Here is a 21,527-nt window from a genome sequence, read left to right as displayed (position 1 = left end):
TGGTTTACTTTTCCTTTCCAAGTATTTATGGGCATGAATAGCGGTTCAATATGTACGCAGATACTGAGTCCAACCAACCAACCGTAGTGATCTCACGTGAGTTCTGGGACCTCGGGGGGTCCGTGGGCGCATACCCCACAGAAAATCATGTGACCATGACATAAGATGACTCGGGGCTAGGATCACATGAACGAAGCTAACCGTTTGGGGATGACAAAGAAAACCCGTGACTCGGGCACGACGACCCCAGAGGGAGAACGCGTATGATCAAAGGTGGTAAGAGAGCAAATAATAGTAACACTCGATAATCGTAAGTGAAGCGTGAGAGCTCGGCATGTGAAGCCGTGACATTTGCCATTTTTCTCTGTAGCGACTAGCGCGTGGGTACAAAACCACCGAGCTTGGGTCAGCAAGATACCTCGGTTCAAGCAACTCAGCTTGCCGAGCACGGCGACCGTCACCACTTCTCCCCAGATTGTTCTCCTGCCCACGACTCCCCAGACCACTCTTCTCCTCCCCATTCCTTCTTAAAGCATCTATATCTCTGTTTGTTTCCTCTTCTTCGTCTATTTTCAACCTCCACCTCCGCTCGAATCCTCCATCCACGCTTTTCCCCTCATTCTTTCTCTTTCAACATGTCCGAGCTGCGCTTTGACAACCAGACCGTCGTCGTGACGGGAGCTGGCGGTGGTTTGGGTAAGGCATATGCTCTATTCTTCGCATCAAGAGGTGCAAATGTCGTGGTCAACGACCTGGGCGGCTCTCACCAGGGCGAAGGCAAGTCAAACAAGGTGAGCCCATCACATGCAATTATTACTCTCCAGTATGTCCTCAGTGCTGACCCGCGTTCCGTGGTAGGCTGCCGATGTGGTCGTCGACGAAATCAGAGCTGCTGGCGGCAAGGCTGTAGCAAACTACGACAGCGTTGAGAACGGCGATGCGATTATCGACACAGCCATTAAGAACTTCGGCCGAGTGGATGTCCTCATCAACAACGCCGGTATCCTGCGGGATGTCAGCTTCAAGAACATGAAGGATCAAGACTGGGATCTCATCAACAAAGTCCACACATACGGTGCATACAAGGTAGGAACCGGTTATTCCGCGTTCGACGGATGAGAGGCTGATTTCACAGTGCGCGAGAGCCGCATGGCCGCATTTCCGGAAACAAAAGTATGGCCGTATCATTAACACCGCCTCTGCCGCTGGTCTGTTCGGTAACTTCGGACAGGCTAACTATGCTGGTATGTCTCACATCGACGCAAATGCGAATAAGCTAACAAATCAGCCGCCAAACTCGGCCAGGTCGGTTTCACCGAGACCCTTGCAAAGGAGGGCGCCAAGTACAACATTATTGCGAACGTCATTGCCCCTATTGGTATGTTAGCATGTTGATACTCACGGGCACTGCTAATTTCAACAGCCGCGAGTCGTATGACAGCCACTGTCATGCCCCCTGAGGTTTTGGAACTCCTCAAGCCCGAATGGGTTGTTCCCGTCGTCGCCGTTCTGGTCCACTCATCCAACACCACCGAGTCTGGTTCGATCTTCGAGATTGGAGGGGGCCATGTGGCCAAGCTCCGCTGGGAGCGTTCCAAGGGTGCTCTGCTGAAGACCGATGCTTCACTGACGCCTGGCGCCATCGCCAGAAAGTGGAACGAAGTCAATGACTTCTCCAAGCCCGACTACCCCACTGGACCTGCCGACTTTATGGGACTGTTGGAGGAGGGTCTGAAGTTGCCTCCTGCCCCGTCGGGCCCCGAACCAGAGTTCAAGGGCAAGGTTGCTCTAGTCACTGGAGGTGGTAACGGGTATGTTATTTGAAGCCTAGGGTATGTTCAAGCTAACTTTCTTAGTCTCGGCCGTGCCTACTGCCTCCTGTTCGGCAGACTCGGTGCAAAGGTTGTGGTTAACGATCTGGTTGACCCTGAGCCTGTTGTTCAGGAAATCAAGAAAGCTGGCGGAGAAGCTGTAGGAAACAAGGCTTCATGCGAGGATGGTGCCGCTGTTGTCAAGACCGCCATTGACACTTACGGACGTATTGACATCCTGGTCAACAACGCGGGTATTCTGCGTGACAAGGCATTCACCAACATGAATGATGATCTGTGGAATCCTGTGGTTAACATCCACCTCCGCGGAACCTACAAGGTCACCCAGGCCGCCTGGCCTCACATGCTTAAGCAGAAGTATGGTCGCATTGTCAACACTGCCAGCACCAGCGGTATCTACGGCAACTTTGGACAGGCCAACTATGCTGCAGCGGTATGTACTCTGAAGATCTATCTTACATCAGCTAATCTATGTCATAGAAACTTGGTATTCTCGGATTCTCCCGTGCTCTGGCGATTGAGGGCGCCAAGTACAACATCAAGGTGAACACCATCGCCCCGAACGCAGGTACCAATATGACTCGGACGATCATGCCCGAGGAGATGGTCCAGGCATTCAAGCCTGACTACGTTGCTCCTCTGGTGGTTCTGCTCTGCTCCGATATGACTCCAGAGCCGTACTCTACCAAGGGTCTGTTCGAGTGTGGTAGCGGTTGGTTCGGTAGCACCCGCTGGCAGCGCAGCGGCGGCCACGGGTTCCCCGTTGATGTTAAGTTGACCCCCGAGGCTGTTGCTAAGGAGCTCGCGAAGATCGTCAACTTCGACGATGGCCGTGCAGACCACCCTGAGGACATCCAGGCCGCTAACGAGAAGGTTATGTCCAACTTCAGCAACCGCAGCGGCGGTGAGAGTGGTGGCAGTGGCAACGAGATCCTGAGCGCGATCGAGACAGCCAAGAAGGCGTCTACTGACGGAACCTCCTTCGACTACACCGACCGCGATGTCATCCTTTACAACCTCAGTTTGGGCGCCAAGCGCACTGATCTCCCTTTCGTCTACGAGAACAACGAGCATTTCCAGGCCCTACCCACATTTGCCGTCATTCCCTGGTTCAACACAGCCACCCCCTGGGACATGAACGACATTGTCAAGAACTTTTCTCCCATGATGCTCCTCCACGGAGAGCAGTACATGGAGATTCGCAAGTTCCCCATTCCCACCGAGGCCAAGACCAAGACCTACCCCAAGCTCATTGATGTCATCGACAAAGGCGCCGCCGCGCTCGTCGTCGCTGGCTACACCACCAAGGACGTCGCCACCGGCGAAGACCTCTTCTACAACGAATCCACCGTTTTCATCCGCGGTAGCGGTGGCTTTGGCGGCTCTCCCAAGCCCACTGCTCCGCGCCCCAAGGCCGCTGTCGCCGCCTACAAACCTCCCAAGCGCAAGGCTGACGTCGTCGTCGAGGAGAAGACCTCTGAAGACCAGGCCGCGCTGTACCGCCTGAACGGCGACCGCAACCCGCTCCACATCGACCCCGAGTTCAGCAAGGTCGGCGGCTTCAAGATTCCCATCCTGCACGGCCTCTGCTCGCTCGGTGTCTCGGGCAAGCACGTTTTCCAGAAGTTTGGCCCCATCAAGAACTTGAAGGTTCGTTTTGCGGGTGTTGTCCTGCCCGGCCAGACTCTCAGGACGGAGATGTGGAAGGAGGGCAACACTGTCCTCTTCCAGACTACCGTTGTTGAGACGGGCAAGCCTGCTATCTCGGGTGCTGGTGCGGAGCTGCTGGAGGGTGCCAAGGCTAAATTGTAAACTATGGATGTCTATGCTTATGGTTCAAAATTGTACATAAATGAGTAGCAATTTCGTCGTTCAAGTTTTTCATCGTAGCGCGATCACCATCGTGATACTAGTTCGTGGCTCAAGCTGCTCTGTACTAGCTTGTCCTTTTCTGTTGAGTCTATGCTAATCCTAACGCACTCTAGCAGCAACAACCATCTCGAGCCCTTCAAATTGACAAGGCTTTCTTGTCTGAGCTCAAACCACGCACCTCATGGATCTCTACTCGCGCCTCCCCTCGTCATTGCTATCAACGTGAACATCCCCACCCCTCTTCTCCGCATCCCCCTTCATCCCATTTTCCAATTCCACCCTTCTTCTTCCCTCCTCCTTAAGCTTCTCATCATCCCCCTTCTCCAATCCAACCTGTCTCATAAGCGCGAACGCGATCCCAAACGCCAACGCCGCAAGCGCAGCCCCAATAATGAAAATGATCCGGAAGCCGCGCTTGTAGGCTGGTATCAGGAGACTCCGGATATGTGTGGCTTCAATCTCCGAAAGAGTGGATAGATAGGCCGTTGGGCTTGCAAGGAAAGACTTCTGCTCGGAAGGAGAGAGATGGACTGGCGATAGGGAGCTTAGGATGAGGTTGTTTATGATTGTCTGGGCTATTGCGAGACCGAGTGTTCCCCCCAGATTTCGGACGAAGCTGTGGGTGCAACGATTCTCAGTGATTAGCCCTTGACTGAACTAGGTGCAAATAGTAGAGGAGCGGAAGGGAGGGAGGACATACTTCCTGAAAGAGGTGACGACAGCCATATCGCGTCTCTCGACACCGGCTTGAATGGCTATAAGGGCCCTAGCACACGGGATCCGTTAGCATCGATGCTGAATTATACAGATTGATTGGAGCATACGGCTGCAACGTATTCCCAACGCCCACACCCGTCAAGATCCCATACCCGACCTGCTTTCCTACGCCCGAGTGCTCATCTAATGTGGAAAACAGACCAAGTCCCACAGCCCAGATCATCCATCCGAAGAGGATGCACTCTCTGTACCGTCCGATCCAGTGGACGACGAGGCCAGAGAGGGTGCTGCTTGCAGCTGTTTCGCTCATCAATATTCGCATTCATAGATTCTGTATAGAAGAGGCGCGCGGAATGGAACGGACGTACTCTGCATCAAAGTAATCGGCAGAAGCATAGCGCCTGCCCTAACAGCGCTATATCCAAAGACCAGCTGGTAGAAGCTCGGGATGTAGTACACCTGTACGAGGAAGTTCCACCCGTTGATGAACATAGTCAGGCAGGCGCCGTTCACGATACCCGATTTGAAGATGTGTACTGGGACGAGCGGGTACGTTGCGCCCTTCCATTGCCATAACATGAAGAGAACGCAGACGGCAAAACCGACGACAATGGTCGCAATGACATGCGACGATTGCCACGGATACTCTCCACCACCCCAGGTCAGGCCGAGCAGTAGCACCGCCGTACCGGCGAGCGCCAACCCGCCGCCAACAAAGTCTATCGCTTTGAGCTTGACCCTCCAATCACCCTGGACTTTGCGCAGGGGCATAAAGAAGAACACGGCCAGAGTCGTGATGGCTGTCAGCGGGAGATTCAGGCGGAAAATCCAGCGCCAGCCGTCGGCTGAGATTGAAGAGAGCGCGCCGCCGATGACGGGTCCGATACCATTTGCAATGGCGACGACCGCACCGAGGATCCCCTGGTATTTCCCCCGTTCTCGAAGATTCACAACATCACTTACGATCATCTGCGCAACCGTCATCAGGCCTCCGCCACCGACGCCAGTGAAGGCGCGGAAGACGATGAGCTGGATTCCGGATTGGGCTAGAGACGACGCGAGAGAGCCGATGAAGAAGATCGCCAGTCCAACGAAGAGGACCGATTTACGAGACCAGATATCCGACAGACGGCCATAGAGGAGCTGAAAGCAGGTTGATGTTCTGCCCGGGTGAGCATGGTAGTGAGTACATGTTCGCCAAATGTTTACAAATGTCCACGAGATGGGGCGAAGAGAGGGAGAGGGAGAGGGAGGCTCACACAAAATACCCGCCCGATATCCAGGCGGCCTTGTCACTGGCGTGCAAGGCGTTGCCAATGATGGACAAACTGGCCGCTAGGGTGGTCTGGTCCATTAGGGCTATGAGGTCGACGGTTGAGCAGGCGAGGAATATCTGACAGCCGCGTTAACCTGCATTGCCTGAGGACAGTGGGGTATCAGTATAGTTACGGTGATGATTGTCCTTTTCGGGACATAATTAGTCTGCTCATTGAAGACATGATGCGAAGGAGCTGGAGAAGAGGCCGTAACTGAGACGGTGCTGGTGTCGTTGGGTTCCTGGCGCGCTGGAGCACTCATCTTGCCGACGCTAGTCTCTCCCCTGCGAGCTGAGAGGAGACGGAATATAAACCAGACCAGGCGGGACACGGGACCTATCTGTATACTGTATACTGTATACCATACTACTTATTAGCTAATGATTAGGGGTCCATCCGACAGTCCGGGTCTACCCTCCAGGTCCTCGCCCTTGGCACGGCTCGGGATCGACACCAAAAAATGTGCTCAAAAGGCCTCAAGGTCCTCATCAGCTGTCGCAATGAGTACCTTCTAGTTAATTTCAGTCATAATTCCTGTCAATCAGGACCTTGCGTCTCCCGATCTTCCACGGACCCTGCGGACTGAGTTTCAGGGATCTGCCAGGCCAGCGTGATTCCGTTGGCTGGCCAAGGTCATGACTTCTGGCAGGAAGCCCCATCATGCCAGGCTATTGGCCGTCGGGCCAGCAGGACGTACGTATTCTCGTTTCTCAATGCATTGGTGGGTCTGCCCTGCCTGGAATTTCCCGTGAAGAAAGTGGTCGACAGGGCTGGGAGGGACAACTGGGAGGGGTTTGGCCTGGACGGGGGGAGGGGGAGGGGGACTGCACGGGAGTCTGCTATATATGACCGTGTCCCTCGTGGTTGACGTCCTGTCCTGCTTGTCAAGGCAGCTCCTGCAGCAGTGGACCATGGCTAACTTGAACGGGCTTAACGTCTACTTCGGTCAAGACTCTCTGAAGAAGTACTTCAATCCCGACGAGCAGCCCCCTTTGCCGCTGGTTGAGCTACCCGAGTATCTCAACCCTTACTATCAAGATGGCGTACGCATCTATGCAAAGATGATGACGATGCATCCTGCCAATAACGTCAAGGCGATGCCTGGTACGCGTTTTTCCTTACTAGAAACTAAATGGGATGCCTGACTTTTTGCTACTATCAAGCAATGAACATGCTCGAATCCAACGTCGTTCCCGGCAAAACCAAGACAATCATCGAGTACAGTTCCGGCTCGACTGTGATTTCGATGTCGATGATCGCCCGGGTCATGCACGGTATCGACGATACGCGCGCCTACCTCAGCAATAAGACCAGCGACGCTAAACTCAAGCTGATGCAGTTCTTCGGGCTGAATATCAGCCTCTTCGGTGGGCCGTCTCAGCCAGAACCCTACGACGAGCGCGGCGGGATCCAGAGCGCACGGCGAATGGCTACAGAGTCCGACGAGATCCTGAATCCTAACCAGTACGAAAACGACAAGAACTGGCAGAGCCATATCCGCTGGACCGGGCCGCAGATTTTCAAGCAGCTGCCCGAGATCACTGTTCTCTGTGCTGGCATGGGGACATCAGGGACCATGACCGGGCTGGGGACGTACTTCAAAGAGGTCAAGCCGACTGTGCTGCGGCTGGGAGTCTGCACGGCGCCCGGGGACCGGGTTCCTGGTCCCCGGTCGTTTGCGCTCATGAAGCCGGTCGAGTTTCCTTGGAAGGAGGCGGTCGATGTGATCGAGGAGGTGAATTCGTACGACTCGTTCTCGCTGTCGCTGGACCTCTGTCGCGAGGGGATCGTCTGTGGACCCAGTTCAGGCTTCAATCTGCAGGGTCTCTTCCAGATGCTCGAGAAGCGGAAGAAAGAAGGCACTCTGTCTGAACTGGCTGGACCGGACGGTGTGACGCACTGCGTCTTCCTCTGCTGCGATCTCCCGTATCAGTACATTGGCGAGTACTTCAGCCGTCTTGGAGAGGACAAGTTCCACCCGATCAAGAACGAGGTCCACCCCCTTCTCTTCCCTTGCCTTCTTTCTCTATGCTTGTACTGACATGCCCAGAACCTGGCTCGAGTCGACCTCTACCGCTACGACGAGAGCTGGGAGCGGAGTCCGATCGTCCTGTTCACGCACTTTTACTCCTCTCCGACCTCGCACAACCTCATGGAGAATCTCACCCTCCGCCCCAACACCTGCGTCCTCGACATCCGCACTGCACCTGATTTTGCGCAATGGCACCTTCCCGGATCCGTCAATTACCCTCTCAAGTCCCTCTCGAGCCACACCCCGAAACCCTTCTCGAACCCGGCCGTGCTGGAGGCACAATGGCTGGAACTCGAGTCACTGCTGAACAAAGAAAGCGTTCTATCAAAGCTCGGCAACCAGCATGTGCTGGTCATTTGCTACCACGGCGACACGGCCCGCGTTGCGACCAGCGTGCTGAGGGCACAAGGAATCCAGGCTGATAGCTTGAGAGGGGGCTATCAGGCACTGAGGGACCAGGGGCTTTGGGGAGACGGCGGGGTGGAAGAGATTGCGAACCGAAGCGGGACTGGAGAGAAATTACCGCCAGCAGTGTCGGTTGCACCGATTGAGCTGACGCACTGATTGAGACGATAAATGAGATTTTTCTGAATTTTTGTGGCAATGGTGAATGGTGATGATTATGGTGATGGTGATCCAGGCTGAGAGCGCACCCTTCCGGATGCGGTCGGGAGCATCAACTCCACCAGCTGGGTGTCTCTTGCAACCTGAGATGATTAATGATCTGTTCCATACCCAATTCAAATTAGATGAGTACAGGATTCCTGCGTCTTCGCGTCCAGCCGTAGGCTTCAGTCCCTTGCCGACTATTACCTTCGTACGTAAGCACCCAAAACCAACCGGCTGTTTATCCCCAGACCGGGATTTCTGCGTCTCCATCAACATCAAACCGTCACTGGCCCGCTAAATATTGGCGTTATACCTCTTGAAGCAGTAAGCTGCCGCCCTTCGCTCCAGTCATTGTCATCTGCATCTGCAAACAACACATTAGTGGGTAACGCTAGCGAAAATGTGCTCAATCGTTCTCACGCCGTTGTCGCTCCATCGAACCCGCACCAATCAGCGGCGCTTCCACCAGTCCAGACCCTACCTTCTACTTACCAGTCCTGGATCCGACAAAGTTTTGTCGTTTCCTGCTAAATGACTGCCAGAATATGGTGTAGGCGGGTTTGATTACGTTCAGGCAGTCTCTTATAAGTCGTCTGTCTGTGCTCTGATCGACATGTCGCCCAGCGCTGTCAAGTCTCACCAGGCGCGATTCTTCAGGCTGCCAGCCGATCCAGGCCCGCCAATATGAACCACATGAAGATAGCCAGACACGGCTCCATGGATATGGCCATGGACATGGACGCCCATTCCGGCCTGCCGTGGCTTGATAGTCCCGTCATGCTGCATTCGTCCCGGGCGGATACGTGCAAGTTGACGCCTGAGCAGTGCGCTTACCGACGGGGCCATTGGCGGTATTGGTACGCAGTATAAAGTATACAAGCTGGATGATAGATGATCGCTAAGAAGTCCGTTCAGGTATGAAGCAGACCATGTCTACGCCCTCAATACCGTCTACTTCCTCTGCGCTACGGTATTCGTGTTTGCCGTCGCTCATTTCGCGTCGAGATATGCGCCCGCGCGATTACGGCGCAGCTCGCTTTGGCAGAAGGCGACCGCTGCCGGGCGGTTTCTCTCCTATAGGGGATTTCGGATCCCTGGCGTGGGATATTGGGCTGGCAGTGCAGGCGTTGCTGGGCTGATTGGGGCGGGGGCTGTTTTCTTCTTTGGTACGTCGTCACCATCTCACACGCTTCACCAAGTCACTCGCTTCACCAAGGTAGGGACAATTACGGAGAGATACTGACCGCGGTAGCGATGACTCTCGGTCCTCGACCATACTACTGGCCAAACACCGATACGGTCAATTTCGGGGGCAGCCCGCCTATTGCGACCAGGACGGGGTGGATGGCTGTTGCGTTGTTGCCGTTTATATTGTACGTCCTCACCCATCTTTGCCGGGCATCAAACGCACCGGCTTACCAATGATGGCAGAGTCCTTGGGGCCAAAGCGAATCTAGTTTCAGCTCTGACCGGCGTACCGCACGAGCGGCTTCAAATTTTCCACCATTGGACCAGCTACGCTATGTTCGTGCTGGCACTGGTACATACCTTCCCGTTCATCGTGTACAACATCTCCAAGGGCCAAATGGTCTCTGAGTGGAAGAGCAGTGTCGTCTACTGGACGGGTGTAGTGGCGCTGGTTGCGCAGGCTTATCTGACATTCATGTCGCTGCCAAGTATACGGTGCGTGCTCTTCCGCCGGCTCTACGCTATCCATGCCAGAAAGAGATAATATACTAAGAGAAACAGAAACCGTTACTACGAGTTCTTCAAAGCAACGCATTTCCTCATCGCGCTGCTATTCATCCTGTTCTTCTTCTTCCACTGCGACTTCCGGTTGACCTCTTGGTACGCCCCGCCCCATTTTTTTTGTTGGGACCAAACCTAACAAAAGCAGGGACTATTTCATCGCTGCCGGCTCTTTGTATATATTTTCCCTGCTCACCTCCCTAGTCCGCACCCACCTCATCAACGGCCGACACACCGCGACTCTCTCCGTCCTCCCCTGCGGCCTATTGCAATTGAGAATCCCCACGATCCTATCCTGGAAACCGGGCCAGCATGTCTTCATCCGCTTCACGGGTATTCAAAGCGTAGGACTCCACAGTCTCACCTCGCACCCATTCACCATCTGCTCGACGGCGCACGATATCCAGTCCTTGAAGAGGGCGAATGAAATGGTCTTCTACGTTAAACCGAAGAAAGGCATCACTGGCCGTCTTGCCAAACTTGCGTCCAAGAAGCCCGGTATCACCCAGACGGTGCTACTCGAAGGGCCGTATGGCGGGATTGAGCTCGGCGCACTGGAGCGCTCAGAGAGTGTTCTTATCATCTCGGGCGGATCCGGCGGTGGCTTCTCGCTTGGTATTTTCGAGGCTGCCCTAAAAACATTCACTCAGTCAGGCTGTGGATGCGAAGCTGAAAAGGGCGAAAGGAGGAGGATCCAGGTGGTCTTTGCATGTCAGCGTCCAGATGTAGCAGCTTGGTACAGGGACGAGATTGAGACGTTGCTGGATCTTTATGGTGTCAAGGGCTCTAATTATGATCTTGACATCGATGTCTCTATTCACGTTACTTCGTCATTGCCATCGTTATGGCAGGACACCGACATCGACATCGAGAAAACCCTTGAGCCCCTCCCACCATCCGGCCCAGGAGAAGAACCCACACAAACAGAAACCAAGACATCAACAGCAGAAGACGCAATCAACCCGGTTAGATCAGCCTCGACCTCTTCCTCCTCACATAAAACCTCCATCTCACGTGTGCCGCGCACGTTCTCACAAGGGCGTCCGAAGCTCCCCTCGATAGTTGCCAGCACGACCGACACCGGAAAGCACGTCGCCATCTACGTGTGCGGTCCCGCGTCCATGTTACATGATGTGCGGAATGCAGCGGCTGCTGCGCAGGAGGGAATTCTGACTGGTAAGACGGGCGGCCAGGTGTACTTGCATTCGGAGAGTTTCTCGTAAGTCTTCCTTTCTTTCCATCACGACTCATCATTGAACATTTGATACGGGGTGGAATGGCTCTGGGATTGGCTAATTCATTGTTTAGGTGGTGACGACGGGAAGTGGTATAGCAGTACTAGTGTTGAGTCAGTCTGCCGAGATCTTAGGGCTAGTTGACGGTCGTGCGAATATGCAGTATATAAGCTAAGACATTGCGTTCTTGGATTAGTTGTTTAAGAAATACATGGTAATCACTATGATGCTAGGACATATAAGAGATAAAGAGACTAGGTACACACAAAAACATTTTCTATTGATCTTTCTTTTCCTTTTTCCCGCAGTTTCCCTTCCTCCTCCTCCTCTAGTCTTTCTTTTTCTCACTTTTCTTTTCTTCTCCATCGCCCACCTGTCTTCGCCCGTTAATCTAATATCCCAAGTCTTATCTTCAAGCCACCGAAAGTGCTCAATAACCTCAGAACCGCTGCGTAGGCAACCGCTCACGGCCTGGCTAAACTCGTAGCTCCCCGCAACCCAATCAAATCCAGCGCGTGAAATTCTGCATCCGGAAGGGAGCCTGGCTGAGATTGGGTCCAGGTGGTTGTCCCTGTAATTATTGCCGTAATTTGGGCGTAGAACTCTCCGGGTGCGGTTCTGCAGAGACGATAGAGTGACAGCATTTGAGCGATATGAGGCGGCAGCGGGGCTCAGAGGGTGTGACAAGTGTACTCTATATCCTCGCAAAGGTGGTTAGCCTTTAACAGAAGTATAGGGATATTATAGGGATATTATAATGAAATTAGTGCTATGGGTTCCTCGTACGAGGTACCCTCTTGTCGGGACTCAGCCAATCAGAGGCGTCGTAGAAGCGGATGCTTGCTTAACACGGTCACTATTTCTACCCACACGCAGCAGATATATCTTTCTTTTCCTTAACAAACCCTTCTTGTAAAGACGGCAGGATATAGCTTAGAACAAGCATATTGCCCCCTTAAAATTAGCTTTACAAAATAGATCACTAGTCTTCTCTCTTCTGCTGATTGAGTAGCAGAATTATAAATTCTTACTCTAAGCATAATTAGCAAGATTACTTTAAACTTAATATACAGCTTACCTCCTATTTAGGATGTTTGGTTCCACAGCTTGAAACTGGACATTTATAGTAAGTAGGGTTTCTCCAGTAACGGAGATTTCCGGCCGGGTTTGGGCGTGCCCGTCCCGCAATGAGCTACCTCCCTTGTACCCATAACTTGGTTCCTGCTGTCAACCAATTATGGATTGCGGAGCTGAACTGCGGAATTTGAACTGCAGACAGGAGTTGAATATGGCGTCTATCCTGCGAACTCTAAGGAGCAACATCCGGCGAACGCGACTGTCTTCCAGAGACCGCTCTACTGTTGCGCATATCATCCCTAGAGAAAGCCCGATTGAAGAGGAAACCTTACCACATTACAAAGTATCGCATTACTATCCGGTTAGGATTGGCGATGTGTATCATACCAGATACGAAGTCGCGAGAAAGCTTGGGTATGGGGCATATTCAACCAGCTGGCTCTGCCGGGATCTGCAGTGCGCTACCCCAGTCTAATCGATTCTAAGAAGAGTTTTGACAAGCTGTGAACCAAGAGCGCAGAAATACGCAGTATTGAAGGTGTTGACCTCTTTGCCAGACTATCCCACTGCGATGGATCGCGAGTTGAGAATCTATGAACACCTAGCAACAGTTGACTCTTCGCATCCGGGCCAGTCTTTAATCCGCGAGCTCTATGATTCATTCGACCTCCAGGGTCCTGGAGGCACGCATCGTTGCCTTGTACTGCAGCCGATGACTATGACACTCCTCGAGATGACGAGAATGAACCCGCGGCCGTTCGATCTGCCTCTGCTGAAAATGACCGTCAAGCGGCTTTTACTGGCGCTTGATTTCTTACACGCGGAGGCCGGGGTGATTCATACTGGTAGGACGCACGCTACTTGAGTGATGAATCTGGAACTGATTCCGCTAGATCTGAAGACCGATAATCTGATGCTCAGCCTAGAGGATACCTCCATGCCGGCAGATTCTGCAACCGCGGAGTCCGAAAACCCCAGTCCTCGAAAGGTGATTGACGGGCCACGTAGTATTTATTGCAGTCAAAGGTTTCGAAGACCTACGGGAGGCAAGAACTACGGCCTTCCCGTCCTATGCGACTTTGGTGAAGCAAGGATAGGCAAAACGCAGGAGTCGGGGCCTTTCGTCCAACCGCACATATACCGAGCGCCGGAGCAATCTTCGAAATGCCCTGGGGAAGCGCTATCGATATCTGGAACCTGGCTGGCCTTGTAAGTCAATGCTACGAGCGTTCGTGCTACTGCCTTGCTTAGCTGATTACCGATCAGATCTGGGGTCTCTTCGAAGGACGGCATCTATTTGGAGATATATTCGACTCCAGCGGTGGCCATGACCCGTTCAGGCATCTGGCGCTTATGGTAGCCTTGGTTGGAACCCCGTCTACTGAATTCGTGCTGCGTAGCGAGACGACAGAGCAGTGCTTTGACTCGAGCGGTTAGAGCCCGTTGTCATTAGACACCCCTTCGTACTAATTCCGAGACTGATTAGTTGCAGGTGACTGGATTGCTCATCAAGAAGCGCCTGTTCCCTCTGTTTCGCTTGAAACCCTAGAAACACGGCTTACTGGCGAGGAGAAAGACCGATTTCTGGCATTCATTATGTCGATGTTGAAATGGATGCCAGAGGAGCGCAAGACAGCCAAACAGCTGCTTGAACATCCGTTCTTGCTCTAGCTGCCAATATTTTTTTCTAACTACGTCTAGGATCGTATGAAAGCTGATTGACCAATTCTAAGGAATCATCGGGATGACAATTGTCCTTGACCCCCCAGCGCAAAGTAGGAGCGGCGCTAACAGTCAAAGCAGGCTATTTAAACACGATCATGCCGCGCACCGTCCTGATCACAAAGCGAAGTGGGCAAACCTGCGAGTCTTGTCGGTGGAACTCTCGCTCATAGCCACCGTTGCTGCCATTTACTGATCTTCGATCTAGACGAAAGAACCCAGTGTCCAGTTCAGACATCTTTGTGCTCCTTTCGCTTCACACTGAACACCCGATTGTGTACTTATCGCGGGGCGGTGCGATATCAGAAGCCCTGGAACTTGAACGGACAGGAGGGGATAGCAGGGAGGGTAGCCATGCCGGCGGCCTAGGGAACACCCTATAATGAAAACACAAGGAGCTTTCGATGCGCAAAAGTCTGTGCAAACAAGCGATCTGGAATGATGAAAAGGATTTAAACTAATAGGGGCCAGGAACAGGCTCACCCACTTATGCATATTACCCACCTTTGCATAAGCACGTTCAAATCCGATGTTTTCTCCATCTCCTACTCCACAAAGGATGACCTACATTATGATAATATATGGGAATAATCTAGCAGCTGTCAACTATCAAGGATCTAAACCAAGAAAAAGCTTCACTGTCACTGCAGCAGTTTGTGTTTACGCGAACTTTGCACGATAAGACTGCTATTATTATCGAGATTCCGGCGTACACATGCTCGGGAATCTCGAGTGATAATGAGCCAGTCAGAATCAAACTGTGATCAAATGAATTAAATCACTCATTGTACAAGACCATCCCAGAACAACCAAATGCTGCGATCCTGGAAGCATGTGTCAATCTGCTGACGATCCCGCTGCACCACTCCTTGTAGGAACTTTATTACCAGGTTTATTCATTGCCGCCCAATTTCCCGTGCAGTTGCTTTCAACAGACAGCAGACATAGAAGCGACTGAAAGATAGAACTTCCGTAATATCCAAGGGCTAAAGCAGGAAAGACATGAACTTCATGCGAGTCGCTTCTGGCAACGCTGTTGGGCCGGACAAAAGGTTGCGGTTGCATTCGAAAGCGCATCTCCAAGGCAGCGCAGGAGTGATTGTAGCCAGTATGATGATAGAGATAGCCATCAATCGATGAAGGAGAAAGAGCGGTATATGGTAAGCAGTTTGTTGTTGCTTGAGGTGTCGAGCATCAGTTTTCGCATCAATATCACACTTACATATAGCTTTCAGGCTTGCCGGACTACAGATGGCTCACATAGCAGGCTTTTATTCTATTCTCAAGCATGCCATATCAGCACAGACTGTATGATTTTAGGAAGGAGAGAGAATACCTGCAAATAGACGTCCTCCCACTTATTATTCTATCATTATTTTTTCAACTAATGTTATTTCTAAAAATTCACAAATTTTACTTATTTTTTTTTTTTTTACATTAACCTTCTTTATATAATTTTCATAAAATTTTTATCGCTCTCATTCTGCGCCGGGACCGGCCCAGCACTTAATGCTTCGTCGACGGTCTCGGATCGCGCAAGAAGCCGGTTTCTATAGAACTGTCGGGCTCCGGGGTATCTGTAGCCAAGAGGCATTTCAAATAAGGTCCAGCAACAGATTGGTGCGAAATGAGGCGCGACATTTGTTCTGGTTCGCAGCCTGACTCATTGTAAGCAAGACGCTGGGCCAGCCTTGCGTGCTACACCACTCGATGCATGTCTGCCATCAGGTCCTGAACGGGACCACGCAAACGATCTGGGCATCGGACTGTATAGCCCAACGACAGCGCTGAGGTCCAAAGGTTGTTTGTATCTTCACCGCTCCATCGCTCCCCATATCGTTTGCTATTTGGAATCCTGGCCGACGACAGAGAGACCAGAGATCGCCAGTACCCAGCTTTTATGCATATTGGCGGTTGCGCTAACACTGAAAAAAAATCAAGTATGGGCATTGCGCAATGAAGAGTGGTGAAGAGTGTGGTACCGGGCCCTGGAAATCCGAGCAAGAGTTTTGCCGACGATGCAATGGGCATCGTTCCTTCCCCATCAGCTCGGTCATTGTCTCGAGAGTCGTAGACCGCAAGATTAATCAAGAGCAAATGAAGAGTCATGGCTCTATTGTTCGGGCTCCAAGTCACTGGCGACCAGGAATGTCATGTCTCGTTGGAGGAAAGAGGATAGATCGTTGCCGTTTCGTAAAGCCATGGCCAGCGAGCCCGATGCGACCAGCTGGATGACGAGGTAGTGCTCCCTGACCATGTGTATAAAAAGGCCAGTTGCTTCTGCATTGTATCAGTTTCTCTGATCCATCCTTTTCATCTCAGAAAAAACTCACAATCGAATTTTTATTATCATCGTTTGACATCCCCTGGGCTCGCTATAACATACAGAATGAGTCCAGTCGGTGATACCTCGAGCTCGAACCGGGATCGAGAAACAGTTATCGAACAGTTTCTGGCGTGGTACGAAAAGCGTCGAAGCGGTTATGTCTCTATCGCGCAGGAGTCTGCCGGGCGACTGGCGCAGGCTCTGGGCGACGCCGGCCTGCCGCATAAAGTCGAGTATCGCGCAAAGGATATTGACAGACTGAGAATCAAAGTCGACGGACGAAAGAATGATAAGGAGTATGGTAACGTGGATGATGTTGTCACGGATATTGTTGACCTGGCTGGGGTTCGTGTATTGCTCTACTTCCCGTCAGACAAGGACCGCGTTGAGAAATTGATCACCGAAAATTTTGAGGTGCACTCGAGCCACAGAATCACGGGAACAAAGACCATAGAGAATGGAGGGGCGTCTCACCGGTACACTCCAAAATACCCTAGATACTGCGCCGACCATTACCGGGCGACCCTGAGACTCAAGGAGGGCCGGGAAGCCGAACCCTGGCAGACTTTCCGGCTGGAAATCCAGGTCACGACGATCCTCCGCCATACATGGGCAGAGATTGGGCACGACTGGTCCTACAAGAAGTTGAAGCCAGGGGGGGAGGACGAATTCTGCTGTCAGCTGCTCGACGCGCTGAGCGGAGCAGTGGACTTGGGGGAATTTTTCCTGGAACAGATGCAGCAACGCCTTAAGACTCAGAAGGAGCAGGCTAATCAGCCATTCAGGTCTCATTATGACCTAGGCGAGTACTTGATGGGCTGGGCGGCTCGCAACGGCCGGGCCCAGGATCTGGTCGACGTCCAGACGCTGTGGCAGGTCCTTCACCATTACGATCACGACCGACCCACGGAGCTGCTCCGGATCCTGGCTGAGCTCGATCTCTCTTCAGAGCTGACTCAAAAGTACGAGCCGCTTCCGCTCAATCTCGAGACCTCCATCATCCATTCGATTCTGGTATCCGATGAGAGATACAAGCGGGAGCGCGAAACCGACGCAGCCCATCCGACCGAGTTCCAGCGGTACAAGCTGAAGGTCGTGAGAGACTGTTTCATCTGGTTCGGACGGCTCTTCAGGTTCAATCACAAATGGTTTAGCCTGCTGTGCTTTGGTAATAGCACCAAGCGAGTGCTAGAAAACATGGAGTGGTTGGTGAACCAGAGCATGAAGGAAGGCGAGCCCCTGTCCTCCTATGACGAAAGGATCCTGGATGATCTATTTGACACGTTTGCGAGGCACAGCCGGCTTGCAGTCCAATATGTCTTCTTCCTGGCCAGGTTGCCAATGAAAGGCTTCCCGGCCGATGGCTATGCGATGCGGATGGTCGTTCAGCCCCTGCTTAAGCTGCGGGCACACCAAAGAGCTCGGCTCAACTGATACTGTATGGAAACCGGGGGAGCTGAAAAAAGTCCTACTCTGTGATGCTGTCGTTCTCTTGTTTGGTACTTTTGTGACCGCTTTTTTGACAAATGCCCATATATTATCGGGACCACCACTGCTACGGATGTGGCGCTTTCGGCTCCCTATCAGCGTCTGAGAACTGCTGGTGCAGGAACAGTGGCTCCTGGAAACCAATGATGGGCGCACATTTTCAACTTTAACCAGCTTATTTCACAAAGATTCCACAAAGATTCTAGCGGAGCCGTGTATTATCATAGAGCCGTAAACATACGCCTTGAGAGCCCAGAAACCCAGGTGCTAGCTGAATGTCCGGCCTAGGGGATGTTCAGTGCTATGGATGCACTAGTTAAGATGAAATATGTCTTATTTTTCATCTAAACTAAGAGGTCGATAGAGAGAGTCAATGCCGGAATGCTTTTTCAAAAGGCCGGCCTTTGAGGATGCCTGATAAGCGGTCATACGCCAACAGTACCGTAAGTCCAAGCGATGCCCAGCCCTTACCATTAGTAGCACTAAATCAGCGTGAACCTTTTGTCGCACCCCAAAGTACAGTTCTTCACCGGGATGCCGAGTAAAGGAACTGCCTAACTTATGCGGTTGAATAGCTAGCTAAGCAGCATATTTATCCTAGATGGGAAATTACGCACATATTGGGCGTAAGCGCGCTGCCTATGGCGAAGTCTACGCCGACTCTGGATGGGTTTGATCACTGCTCGAAGTTAGATGAATCCATTTATATATCAATGTTTCCTCAAGAGTAGTCTTTGTTCCGTATTCTGGTGGACTAGAAAGATGGCAAAAGTGTCCACTCACTGCAAGGTAGGCACGATACCACTTCCTGGCGCTGACACCAGGGGTCGCAACTGGAGTAGTAAAAGACACATCGTGGGTGGATGGACATACTACAAATCTAGTCGTCGAGAGAGCCAATGGATTCTTTCTCTGGTCCGGAACATTGTACTTGGTAGTATATCTGCGGATGAGGCTGCCGGAGCGATTCCCCGCCTCTGCAAGCTTCAGCGCGGTACGCCGACCTGTGTATAGGTCCTACTGTCCAATTGCCTCTTCAGAAATCCATCAGGATTCTCGCTCTGGAGCCGGAAGCATGCATGCCCTCACTTTGTCGTTGGGCTGTCGCCAGGAATCCATGGGCGATTAGTTCCATAGCCTGCAAGCCGCAAGCTGCAACTCGCAGGCGGTGCTTACTCCGCCATCGGTCTGCCTAAAGACATCCAAAGTGTGCTTGGAGGATGAAGGTGGATTGACGGATTTACTGGACTCGTCTTCATTTCGTCAGCCTGAATGGTTTCTACACAAACAAAGTAGAATCAGTGTTCGTTTCCGGACCTCCCAACTTAGGACCGCGCAGCTGAAACAATAGTCTGCTGATCTAGCCTGCTCTGGCTTAGAATGGGCTGCTACGGACAGAGAACTTTTTCTCGAGTTGGCGTCAGTCCGGAGTGACTGATAGTAACAGATCATGTGGACACTGTCCTGCAGAGTAAACAACGAAACAGTCACGAGGTACAACAATTGACAATGCCATCGAACAGGGACTGTCAGAGCAAGTTTCACATTGCCTATTCGATCTTTCTGTATATGGGACCTTCGGCTCACGGAGCGTCAAGATTATTTTGACCTTTTTACATCTGCAAACACGCACCTCGCGAGCCTGACGGCGACCATGAACCGCACCTGGCTAAGCTGTCATCAATCATGGAAGTGTAACGCACAATAGATGTATCAAGTGCCCTTACTAAGTTTAATTGCACTACCGGTCCCTAGTCATATCCCGGACTATGTGCTTCATGATCCACGTGCACGCGGCTCTGCGTTCAGATCCTTTTTTGGCGGTTTGCTAACAAACATGAGAAGGCTGGTAAGGAGACTTTCCAGCCCGGAGGACTTTATGATCCAATTTAGCTGGCCATCAGCCTCCTAATACCTTGCTGCATATCTCTTCTCCTGTTGCGGTGTCCCTCACGCTGGGGCCTTAGCCAATTGGCAATTAAAGGATGCAAAGGGATTATTGAATACCAAGTAGGGTGTTTTTAAGTTTACCAGAGAGTGAGTCACCCATACGGAGCGTAATCCACTGGCATGCGTTTCCTAGACCACGTATCCTTCCCCGTTTGAGGAGCCAGGCTCTGTTGCCTATTCTTTTGATAGGTCAATCCGCGGATTTCTTTTACTGCGGCATTGCCACGGCAAAGCCGGGAGGAGCCGAGTGTGATATGTGTGGTTGGTCAGTGGTTATGGACATTTTTTTTGTTTTCCTTTCCTGCTTTGCTTGCTTCCTGCTTCCTGCTTCCTGCTTCGTGCTTTCTGCTTCCCAGCCTATCTCGGGACTATTTAATGAGGTTACCTTTCCCTACGGAAGCCGCGCAATAAGGTTTCTCTCCAAACTCCAGAATACCCACTTTCTCGATAAGCCAGCAATAATGAATGCGCCTCTTCTCGGGCAGGCTGTAACCCACCAACATCTGGCCTCTGAGAACTCAGAACAAGGTATCACTTGGCGATTTGTTAAGATGTTTGCGTTAACCCTTAGCATAAGCTAACTTCTTTGAAGAGTTTGAAGAGATTTTGCGGATCGTGAACGTCATCGATGGCGACAATGAACCCTTCCAGCCAAAGGACAGACAATGCATACGCCGGATCAATCGTATTGTCCTCAACTTACCCCCCAATGCCAGTGACGATGAGAGACTCGCTGCTGTCATTGAACTCGTTCAGACCATGTCTGACCACTCAAACATGTCTTGATAGGCATGTAGCATCGGTTTGCTCCTAGGCTATAGAGGTTATGCCGACGCTTGCGAGCCTCTAATCCGGTGAGGCTTCAGAAGGAAAATGATACAGACATGGGCATGGCTAGAATATCTTTCCTCCTGTTTGTTATGGCTTTGTGAAGTGGTGGAAAGTATGGTTGCTTGCATGTTTGTCTGAAAGTCAAATGTCTTTTAGTGTGTCGTGTTTCCTCATGTTCTTCGCTTTCGTCGAATCCTATACATCGTCTTTGTTGTTCAGCAGAAAACGAAATGGGCATTTCTCACAGTTCTTGGGAAAGTAACCTATCAGACGGTGAAAAGTCAGTATAGCTGAGAAGGTTCACTCGTCGAACGCAGGCCCAACGGCCATACCAGAGCTTTCTTGAGAAATTTATATAAACCGAGTGTACACCCAGTTGCAACCCATTGCAAGCCACAAAAGGTACTCTATGTGGAGAAGATCTCGGGCATTTTGATGGGTCCCGTTAGTGAGGTCCATATGGTCCATAATTGTCGTGCGGTAGCAGTAGCAGTAGCGCCGCGGCTACTCATGGTTTGAGCCCTAGGTCCACAAGCGGTGGCCCCGCTTAGAAACTAGTATAGACTCCATTGAGCTTATCTGAATAGCAAGTCCTCCAAGAATTTGAACGAGACACGAATGAATAGAGCTGTATACGGTCCGTTAACGGCAAACTTTTCCCAAACCGCGAACCGGACCTGATAAGCAAAAAGTAATCAGGTTAGACCGGATAAAAAACCGGATAAGCTGATGCTTTGACGGTCTGTAACCGGCAAATTTGATTGCTTATAC

General features: G+C 51.7%; 6 protein-coding genes across 6 annotated transcripts; 5 read left to right on the top strand and 1 right to left on the bottom strand.

Annotated features, from left to right (window-relative positions):
• Positions 1-635: 635 nt before the first annotated feature.
• Positions 636-3,644, top strand: mfp (putative peroxisomal multifunctional beta-oxidation protein (MFP); the record flags this gene model as incomplete). The annotated part of the gene is made up of 7 exons (XM_073740967.1): positions 636-791; positions 859-1,086; positions 1,136-1,244; positions 1,289-1,378; positions 1,424-1,811; positions 1,857-2,265; positions 2,313-3,644. The coding sequence occupies 7 exons, from the start codon at positions 636-638 to the stop codon at positions 3,642-3,644; spliced, it is 2,712 nt and encodes a 903-aa protein (XP_073594475.1).
• A 249-nt stretch (positions 3,645-3,893) lies between these two features.
• BDW70DRAFT_169194 (putative MFS drug transporter) lies at positions 3,894-5,999 on the bottom strand (the record flags this gene model as incomplete). Its single annotated transcript, XM_073742625.1, has 5 exons — positions 3,894-4,320; positions 4,478-4,718; positions 4,790-5,583; positions 5,681-5,814; positions 5,871-5,999. The coding sequence occupies 5 exons, from the start codon at positions 5,997-5,999 to the stop codon at positions 3,894-3,896; spliced, it is 1,725 nt and encodes a 574-aa protein (XP_073594474.1).
• Positions 6,000-6,648: 649 nt separating this feature from the next.
• BDW70DRAFT_169193 (putative cysteine synthase B) lies at positions 6,649-8,333 on the top strand (the record flags this gene model as incomplete). Its single annotated transcript, XM_073742624.1, has 3 exons — positions 6,649-6,841; positions 6,901-7,730; positions 7,788-8,333. 3 exons carry the CDS (start codon positions 6,649-6,651, stop codon positions 8,331-8,333), a joined length of 1,569 nt encoding a protein of 522 aa, XP_073594473.1.
• Positions 8,334-9,062: 729 nt separating this feature from the next.
• BDW70DRAFT_169192 (ferric reductase like transmembrane component-domain-containing protein) lies at positions 9,063-11,350 on the top strand (the record flags this gene model as incomplete). The annotated part of the gene is made up of 6 exons (XM_073742623.1): positions 9,063-9,235; positions 9,294-9,544; positions 9,631-9,751; positions 9,810-10,061; positions 10,128-10,226; positions 10,276-11,350. The coding sequence occupies 6 exons, from the start codon at positions 9,063-9,065 to the stop codon at positions 11,348-11,350; spliced, it is 1,971 nt and encodes a 656-aa protein (XP_073594472.1).
• A 1,300-nt stretch (positions 11,351-12,650) lies between these two features.
• BDW70DRAFT_151392 (putative protein kinase) lies at positions 12,651-14,110 on the top strand (the record flags this gene model as incomplete). The annotated part of the gene is made up of 6 exons (XM_073739287.1): positions 12,651-12,895; positions 12,926-13,284; positions 13,333-13,549; positions 13,585-13,648; positions 13,706-13,871; positions 13,932-14,110. 6 exons carry the CDS (start codon positions 12,651-12,653, stop codon positions 14,108-14,110), a joined length of 1,230 nt encoding a protein of 409 aa, XP_073594471.1.
• A 2,440-nt stretch (positions 14,111-16,550) lies between these two features.
• On the top strand, positions 16,551-17,921 carry BDW70DRAFT_161363 (RelA/SpoT domain-containing protein; the record flags this gene model as incomplete). Its single annotated transcript, XM_073740966.1, has 1 exon — positions 16,551-17,921. The coding sequence occupies one exon, from the start codon at positions 16,551-16,553 to the stop codon at positions 17,919-17,921; it is 1,371 nt and encodes a 456-aa protein (XP_073594470.1).
• Positions 17,922-21,527: the final 3,606 nt, after the last annotated feature.

Source organism: Aspergillus foveolatus, assembly GCF_047715535.1.
Source record: "Aspergillus foveolatus strain CBS 279.81 unplaced genomic scaffold BDW70scaffold_36, whole genome shotgun sequence".
NCBI lineage: Eukaryota > Fungi > Ascomycota > Eurotiomycetes > Eurotiales > Aspergillaceae > Aspergillus > Aspergillus foveolatus.
This window is presented reverse-complemented; position numbering and strand designations above follow the sequence as displayed.